A 10024-nucleotide genomic window follows, 5' to 3' on the forward strand; every position below is an offset into this window, starting at 1 on the left:
ACATACATACATATATATATATATATATATATATATATATATATAACCAAACTGCAAATACATGTACTTCATGTGTCATATATGTGAAGCAATACTGATAAATCCATAATGCTGCAATGTATTGTATATAATCTGGTTTTAATAAAATTGTGTTATTATTTTGTTTGTTTTTTGATTAATAACTTACCTTGAAAGGAGCCGGGGATTTGTAGTTTTCTGGCAGATCCCAGGTTAAGAGGACAGATGTTTTTGTGACAGCTTTGACACCAAAGTTAACGGCTGGGAAATCTAGGATGGAAAAATTATTTAATTAAAATCTCAAATCAAATCTCAAATACACACAAAATATATGACAAGAAGTAGCCCTTTCAATTTCCAATTAGCACAAATTCTACATCTACATCTTAGTTAACAAGTCATGGTGTATTTAAAGATGTCCAAATTCATGCATGACCACAAATCACAAAATATACATGTTTTTCTCTTCATAAGCCTGCTCTATCAGCACTTGGACTTCATTTAAAACAACCTGAGATCACTGGGAAACATATCAGATAGGAGTGGAAACCTGAGTCTGAAAAAATGTATCAATCATAGTAATTAATAAGAGATTTTACGTTTATAGGATTATAAAGTGCATCAAGAAGATACATGCAGGGTACGCTTTAGATTTGTGTGTAATGGGATGGAGGATGAGGATGCGTGGTAATGTGACTGTAGCGTGTAATGAGATTAGCACTCTATAAATCAATAAACAGTGCTGCAATATACTGTGAGTGCAAGATGAGAAAGACATGGCTCTGACAGAGACCTAACCAGAACTACGGAGTTTGAGGCACCAGCTAGCGGTATGAAAATTCATGAGCTGTACAGATATCAAGTACTCTGCATGTTTTCAAACCTGATTTTATGTTTTCAAATCAAACATCCCTGCAGCGTTTATGCAAAAATGCTTTTTAACATCCTACCATTTGACATGGTCCTGCTCTGGATGCTGGGGCTTAGTGGTCCTTCCCCCTTGCTGGTGAAAGCCTGCACACGGATGTCGTAAGTGGTGTCAGGATTAAGGCCTTCGATAGTCATGTGAGTGTCGGTGGTGCGGCTGGTGTTGTCTTGCTGAGTGTTTATATCTCTGTACACCACCAAGTAGTGAATGATCTTGCCGTTCCTTTCAGCAAGCAGCGGGGGGTCCCAAGTCAGTTGGGTGCTCGACTGGGTCAGTCCGGTGACTCTGAGGTTGAGCGGGAAGCCCGAAGGCACATCTTCAGTGGTGCTGATTTCTTTAATGTAGGCCTCGCCAATGCCGGCGCGGTTGCGGGCGCTCAGTCGGAACACATAGGTAGCACCTTTGTGCAGACTAGTGACAGTGAAGTGGCTGTCGGTTTTTTTCAGCTCACGTGAGGTGTAACTTTCTTCGTCTGAGCGCTTGTACTGCAGCTGGTAGCCTATCAGCTCACCCACCATTTCCTTAGGCGGATGCCATTGGATAAGCGCTGTATTGCCCATGGTGGCGCTGATCATCATGGTGGGTTTACCTGGTACTAAGAATATACAACAAAAAAGAAACAATTTGTTATAAACAAGGTCATTACGCCAATGGAAGCTACTTGTCTTGTTTGTTATAAATGTCCTGCTGACAGAACCCACATCCTCTCATTCACTTTAAATGTTATGTTCACACCTCAGTAAAACCCATAAAACTGCCTCTGACCTGCTCCAGTTGTAGTGATGACTTTAGCTTTGCTACGGGCTCCATCTCCCTTCGTGGTGTATGCTGCCACAGTGACAGAGTATGTGGTTTCGGCGTGCAGCCCACCAATAATAGCTTCCTGTAAAACAGCAAAGCAACAAAAACCAGTGAGCCTGAGTGAAACCTTCTCAGTGCTTGGGTGGGAGACCTCACAAACCTCTTGTCCCATGAAAGAACACACAGCACCAAAAAGAACCATTATGAGATAAACCCCCGTTTCTCCATACCCTTTTTTTCCCCCGTTTGTAATCAAACTACCTAAAACAAAACACGAAAAAAAAAAATTACCTGAAAAGTATTTTCAAGGCACACAAACAGAATGAGGAATTTTTCTTAGACAAGAAAAACGCCTGATCGTAAGGCACACTCTGCACCCATTAACCAACAAACCAAACGAACCAGAACATCACCAGTGTGTCAGTGTTCATGCCTGCTGCACGGATGAGCGTGAGATTATACCCAGAGGAGCTCAGGATCATTGCTACACTGCAAAATTGTACAATTCTGACTATCAGTGTTCTATATACAACTCTTATACATGGTTGTATATATACACAACTATTATACATGGTTGAATATATACAACTAATTGAAATAAATCAAAAGTTAGACTTCTATTAACTTCGTTCTTGGCATTTATTCTCCTCTGGTTGAACGTTCAAACAGTCGCGACACAAAAACAGACACACTAATGTTCTTGAACGCATCAGTAAGTCAGCCGTCAGGAACAAACGGACAGAAAAACAACTGAGGCAACACGGTTACTGGTAAACTGCTGCAGAGCTGGTTCTCACATCACCAGTCTGCATCAGCTGGAATAAACACACACCCACACGCTGGAATTAAACACGCAGGGCTTCAACAAAGCATGTTTGTAAACAGACAAACACGTGCACACACACACACACACACACACACACAAGTGCAACACTCAACGATACATACCGGTATAGTTTTGTGCAAAAGTTTTAATCACCCTCATTCGTTTTTGTATTACTTCAGAAAAAAAAACCCATATTGGACCATTTTAAAATTGAATTGGCCATTTTGAAAATTACAGTAGTCCCTCGCTACTTCGCGGTTTGTTTTATCGCAAACTCGCTTTATCGTGGTTTTTCAAAATAAAATTGGACATGACACAATTAGCTGATTGATGGATGAGCCAGCCACATGATTGGCATGGAATTTTTATTTAAAATAAATTATTTAAAATTATTTAGCACCTCCTGCACATTTGTGCAGCCCATACTACAGGATAAACTTCTTGCTGCAGCTGATCAGCTGTTCACCATGCAGAATGGAGAAGTGGGCGTGGTCAAGAGCGATTGCAGGTGGCAAAGAGCAGAGGAGGCAGGGAGCTGAAGCCATGCCATTCTGTGCTCTTTTAAAGTGATTAGAGTTTAGAAACATTGTTTAGAATATTGCATGAGTGTGGGAAGAGTTTAAAATGCCTATATATATAAAACATACTACTACTCACTCCTTGTACTACTATTCCTATTTCGCGTTTTTTCACTTATCACAGTCTTCAGGGTACGGATCCCCTGCGATAAACGAGAGACTACTGTATATGTGCTTTTTCACTTATTTATAGTCCAGTCTAAGCTGAAAAACTGGCATATAATAACACTGTATCTTTAAATTAAATAAAAATAGGAGGGGTTGAGACAGACTTTAACAAGCTGTAAACAGAAATAGTCTGCCTCAAAAAACGACAGCGAATGAGCAGTATTTAATTAAAAAAATGAATCTGAAATAAAAACAAATATATGTGAGATGCTATATCCTTCAGCTCATCAGCTACTGTGTGCCAAGTTCTCATCTAGCTTTAGGAAATGGCCTTATTGGTGCAAATTACTGTATAAATCCTGGTAACATAACCTTTGCTATTGTCTATGAATAAATGCATCTTGGTGAAAGACTGCTCGCTGAAAACCGAGCTAAAATACTGCTTGCCAGTGAAATGGAAACAGCATTCATTTATCAAATAGGTTAGTAGCCATTTTATGCATATGGGCTTTATAGATTAATACTAATAAGATCAAATACTTTAAAACAAACAAAAAGCCTAATTGACTTTTAATTTCCTTAAATTCAAAAACTGGACAGATGACCAGAAACAATGTCTTTAGAAAGACCTCCAGTAGGCCTGTTGCAATAAACAATAAATTAATTGATCAATTAATCAGATGATAAATGAAAATGTTCAACCTCATTTTCATTTATCGGCTTTATCATTTCTTTGTGTCTCTCTCTTTCTACTGGACACTGGGTGACAAAAGGCTCAACTCTGGTGCTCTTCACTGACCCCACCCTTTCTCTTTTCTCTTTAAAATTCATTTTAACTCCTATTCTTCTTAAAGAGACACGTTTCTCGCTCCCTCACTGTCCATCTTTCAATTCAAACAGCCTTATACTGCCATCTAGTGGTAAAAAAAGGCACTACACACAACATTTTGCCAACATTTCTTCTTAAATTTGATATTACTAATTATTGTTAAATTTCAAACAATTTTATCGTTAATTGCGATAATTTCTGAGACAATTAATCGCCCGACAAAATTTGCTATTGTGACAGGCCTAACCTCCAGAATAGTTTAAACCATTCTGAGAACGACCAACTCTCTAAAGGTAAATTGTTTGGAAATGAAGAATGCTTGGTCGTTATAATATTTAAAAACAATACAAAATGATAATTAACTAAAGTATGCATTCAGACAAAACTGTGAACATGAGCACACACTCAGAGAACAAAGGAATGCTCAAGTTTTCAGTAGACGTGCTTCAGTTGTCTGCTTCTGACTGGAGGAGTCGAACATATAGATGTCTGCAAGCTTTCCTGCTGGAGCTCAGCTCAAACCTCACACTCATGGAGTATTATATGGCTTGGCTCTACTGTTGTTTCTCTTGCTAATGAAGATTTTATTTCCTCAACACAGAAGAACATTCAACAGTCTATAAGCAAGCTTTATTCAACAATGCTTCTCTTTTTAGGCCACATTTAGAGCTCCCATGCCAACCTTTAGAGACGAATGGAGAAAAAAAGCTGCTAAATTACTGTATAATAAACCCATTTTAACTTTATGGAGGAAGTCTCATTACTTTAATCATACAAAAATGGCTTTAACAATCACAGCAATGGCAGCTGCAGCGATCCACCCTCTCTCAGCTCTGGCAAGGTCGATTCAGGTCTGGTAACACTTTGGAAACTCAGCACAAAATAGAAAAAGCAAAGCTTCAAAGTTTTCCCTCAGAGCAAATGCTTAGAGCAGCACCAAAGGGCATTACGAAGATTATCAAGTCAACTAGTTATAGAAATGGATTCTTCTCTATAAAGCTTTCTCCACCACTATCCTCGGTGAAGAAAATGTCAGGAGAAAATGGGCGACACAGACCAAACAAACAGAGCTGCTTCTCTTTGGCCAACAGAGGATATTTAATGTTTTCTATGTGTCTTGCTTTGCACTAATAGTGTGACGTTTAACTAAACTTTTAAAAATAGCTTCTTAAATCTTAGTGCTTGTAAGCAAGGCTTGGGTCAACAACACACACTAATGTTTCTGCTGCAGGCATCTGTTCATGGCTTGTCACACTACGTTAGTTACCTGGCAAAGATTATGCTGAGGAAAATAAAGATGCGTGAACAGACAACATCCTCTGACGGCATCTAGCTTGGTGTCTGTCAGGTGTTAATCAATGCATTAAAAGTAGAAGGAGATGAGCCAAGTCTGACTCATAGTGTGTGGCTGGAGCTGATGAATCTGTTTACTGAGAGGCCAGGAATCTGTCGATTATCGGGTAAAAACAACAAGCTGAACACACCCTGCTGGTTTAAGGGCAAAAAAAGGCTCAAGCATTGCCATTTTACCTGTTTGACAAGCTGGCACTGGACCTGCTGCAGTTTTCTATGTAAGAGTTGCACCAACTGTCACAGGTGTCCTGCACAGGTCGTCTACTGTTTCTGACAGTTGGGTAAAGTGTAACTGAAACAAGTTTAACAATTATCGTATTTTCCGGCATACAAGTCACAGTTATTTTACATAGATGTCAGTCTTGTGACTTATATGCTGAAGGAACGCTGGAGAGCTAGCAGCTCTGGCCGCGATGGATGGATGGCACCACGCCGCCCAGGCGAAATGAAGCTGTTTTGACCATTAAGGTGCATTTATTAAGGAAAAGTTAAACTGAGACACACCTTTGCTATAAGGTCGCACAAACAAATAATTGTTTTTAAGTGTTAATCTTGTTAAATTTCTAAGAACTGCAACAGCGAGTCCTCTCGAGTGCGCTCGCTTCACTCAGCTGGTGCAGGCAGAGGAACGCTGGAGAGCTGGAGGCTCCAGACACGAAGGGTGGATGGATGGCACTGCGCCAACCAGGCAAAATGAAGCTGTTTTGACCATTAAATAAACGCATAATAAACGCGACGGGTCAGCGGTGATGTGTGTCCCACCGCGTTCTCTGAGGTCAACGGACCAGCTGCTTCTCACAGTTCCAGGAACCCGTCTTAAGCGCAGAGGTGACAGGGCCTTCTCTGTTGCAGGCCCAAGACTATGGAATGAGTTACCGCTGCTCGTCAGGCAGGCCCCCTCCCTTACAGTTTTTAAATCCCACTTTAAAAAAACCACTACTATTCCCTAGCTTTCAACACTATGATTTGTGTTGAACCTGTACGCATCACACTGTGATAGTCATTATGTTATTATCTGCTATTATTTTGTTTCTATATTTTGATTTTACGGTATGTGTTGCTGTGTGCTTTGCCTGTTTGTTTCTATTCGTACAGCACTTCGGTTGGCCCTGTTGCTGTTTAAAGTGCTTTATAAATAAAATGGTATGGTATAATGAATGCAACTTATATGCCAAAGCGACTTATATATGTTTTTTTCCCTCTTCGTGATGCTTTTTTTGACTGATGCGACTTATACACTGAAAAATACGGCACTTTTTATGTTTTTATTATTCTAAAACGAGTGAGGGAATGAATGGTTGTTTGTCTTGTTTGTCTCTATGTGTCCCTGTGATGGACTGGAGACCTGCCCAGGGTGTCCCCCGCCTCTTGCACAGTGATAGCTGGACATGGGTACAAGTGATCTCCACAACCCAAAAAGGAAGAAGCAGGTAAAAGATAATGGATTGATGGATAAAACAAGTGAATAGGCACATCTACGTTTTTTAACTTTTATCATTGATTAGTGACATCAAAATTACTCCAGTCTAAAATTGGTGGATACACAGATGGAGAAAACCCCCTCAACTTTCCTCAACCTTTGCAGGTGGTTAATGTGTTGATTAACCAGCTTTCTATAGTACATGTCTGTGGAAACAGGGTAAAAATTGTCCCAATTATTCCTTTCATACGGTATCTTGAAAGATGTAAACCTCTTTTCTAAAGATTTTTTTACCATTGTATGAATACTAAAACCCTATTTGCAAGTGAGGCAAGCATTCATTGAATGTCTGACTAGGAACAGTAAGAGGCTCTGCATTTATGGCTCTGCAATATGACGTCTAGGAGGTAATAAGCCATAACAAAAGGGCTGCATGACAGCAATGGAGCAGCAAGCTGCCATCCAGGCAAATGAAAAGAACATGAAAGGCTGGTGGAAATCTCAGAGATGTGTGGAGCTGATAAAACCCACAGCTCCTCCCCTCAGATAGACATGTCATCTGGAACGGTGGTGGAGACAGCAGGTTAGGCGAGCCTGATTAATGTCAGCATCGCACTAAGATAGTGGCACATGGTACACTCAGTGGTGGAAGGCACTCTATGCACTGCACTGCAGACCTCCCACTGGCAAGTGCAGAGGTGTTACTAGTTTATCTTGTAGTAAAATGTGGACCTGTACACAATCCTAAAAAAATTATCATGCTTCGCAGTCTTAGTAGTGCTTGGATAAATATCATGCAAACACGTATAAAACCAGAAAACATTTGTGCACACACTTATATGGGGTTATGATCTTTCATGTTGAGTCACACTTAGTGGATTACAGGCGTGGCTTACACACAAATAAACACACACACAGGCAAACACAAACCCAAACACAGCAACTTAGTTATCCAGAACACACAAGCAAACACAGCAACCCCAAATTGCAGAGAGAAGAACCTTCCCTGCAAGAAAACCCAGCAGCACACATGGGGGTTACTCACATGCTCGGTGGACTCTTCAATATTCCACTGATGGGAGAGAAGACAAAGGACACAGGGCGGGGAGAGAAATGAGTCAGAAACAACACAACAGGCATCGAAAAAAAGCACTTGTCTTTTTTTCACTGACAGATGAATATAGGTGTCAATAGAGTCATGCTGTGGAGATAAAAAAAACCATAATAATAGAAAACACGGAGGGGGAAAAAGAATTTGGGAAAAGTTGAATGTCGTAAACCAAACTGGGGAGCAGAGTTAAGAAATGATGGTGAAACTCATTATCGTTCGTAATGCACTGCCTTGTTTCGGTAAATTGGGAGCATCTCTGTTAGGTGTGATAACTACCTCATTGTGGACATAAACTATGCAGAATCTGTGAAGCATTTCTTTTTCCTTCAGCAGAAATGGAGGGAAGACCTTTTATTCATTACATTTCAATATATGTTTCCAAAATGTTCTCCTTGCTCGCTGTGCTTGGCCAAGCAATTCCTGGGGGAAGTGAAAGCCCATTTCGTGCCGCAGGGCTCCGTCAGCGTCGAGCATGAAATCCTATTACTAGCGCCGCTATGTTAGCCCTGTGACATCAAACCCCACTGATGCAGAACGCAACGGCTGGTGTTCACCAGCAATGCGCTCCACATTTCAGTCAGAGCAGAGGAGTTCACTGATGGGTGGCCCGACTGTCAACAGGGTAGGGGAGATGACTCTGGTGACATTGATGGGGGAAAAAAGTAGAGAAGAGGAAAGGGTGGAGGTGAAGATGGAGCTGATTTCTACTATGAGCTTCAGCAGTGCGTCCAAAACGTTCCTGTTTTTGACATAAAAAACAAAAGTCTCATGACACCATTTAGCTGAAGTAAACTAACATTGCCAAGCCGTTTAACAAAATTACTTATCAAACGTTTAGTTTTTATACATTTATGACCATTATATGTTTTCATCCACTGTTATCATCACTCTTTGTTAAAATCAGGTCTCTCTTGTAAATTAGTCCCCGAGGCTCAATGGGATTAACCTGTCTAAATAAAGGTTGAATGAATATGTATTTCTTTGTAAAGGTTAAAGCTAACGCGCTATTGAAAATTGTTTTTAAAGTTTAATATTTATAGATGGTCTCAAGACCCAAAACTTAGTGTATCATGGTCCCAACTTTGAGGACCTTTGGACTACGACCATAATTTTTGCTGTATACGTTGCACCTTTTTGCATAAATTTACAAGTCCTGCGACTTATTCACCGAAGCGACTATTATGTTTTTTCCCCCATATTTATTACCCAATTTTGGGCTGAGATCTGACAATTTCATTCATTCTGACATGGAAAATATTGAACACTAATATTTTCAGCCACTAGAGGGCCCTCAAGCCATATGGCAAGCCAAGTGTCTCATTAATAGGTAAAAGAGGTTATTAATGAGACACGGCTTGCCATACCAAGCCACCTTCATCTCGCTCCGGGAATCCTGGAGCAAACGTAAAATCAGCTGCATTTTGCTGTGTCGCCCAGGCGAAATGCAGCTGATTTGCCCATTAAAGGGCATTTATTAAGGAAAAGTTCAACTGAGACACACCTTTACTATAATTTTGAGCAAACAAATAATTGTTTTTAGGTGGCTATCTTGTTAAATTTTGAAGAAATAGACTGTGAGTTCTCCCTCTGTGCACTCCCGCTTCCGCGAATCAGCTTTTGAAATGCAGCTGATTTGACTGTCATAGTGCATTTATTAAGGAAAAGTTCAACTGAGACACACCTTTGCTATAATATCGAGTAAATAAATAGTTGTTTTTAAGCGTTAATCTTGTTAAATTCTTGTTAAAGTTCTCCCGTGAACGCTCCCGTGACTGCCATTTGGCAGCTAATCGATTTTTGGCACAACACCGACCCATGTTTCCGGGTGGTCAGTGGTGACGCACGTCATACCGCGGTGCGACATGTACAGTGGCAAGTACAGTAAGTATTAAAGATCAGAAGAAAGTAATGATGGGATTGGAAGACAAAATCAAGGGAAATGCTTTAAGGGCAAAATTAACTTTTGCCCTTAAAACGACTAAAATCATAAGAGGAACTCAGTTCCATCACATCACCTTAATGTATTTTAATTGCGTCAGTTCAAACCTTTTT

The 10024-nt window shown here is 40.3% G+C and overlaps 1 protein-coding gene across 1 annotated transcript in view; it reads right to left on the bottom strand.

Moving 5' to 3' along the window:
• Positions 1-10024, bottom strand: part of LOC119415214 (receptor-type tyrosine-protein phosphatase F) — a 194309-nt gene that overhangs the window by 54246 nt on the left and 130039 nt on the right. Inside the window, exons 14-17 of the mRNA XM_037682373.1 lie at positions 7907-7933; positions 1712-1829; positions 969-1541; positions 188-288 (exon numbers count right to left, since the gene is read on the bottom strand). Of these exons, the coding sequence (XP_037538301.1) occupies positions 188-288; positions 969-1541; positions 1712-1829; positions 7907-7933 (819 nt within the window). The remainder of the gene's footprint in view (positions 1-187; positions 289-968; positions 1542-1711; positions 1830-7906; positions 7934-10024) is intronic.

The sequence above is a fragment of the Nematolebias whitei genome, chromosome 9, assembly GCF_014905685.2.
Source record: "Nematolebias whitei isolate Nwh7 chromosome 9, NemWhi1, whole genome shotgun sequence".
Taxonomy (NCBI): Eukaryota; Metazoa; Chordata; class Actinopteri; order Cyprinodontiformes; family Rivulidae; genus Nematolebias; species Nematolebias whitei.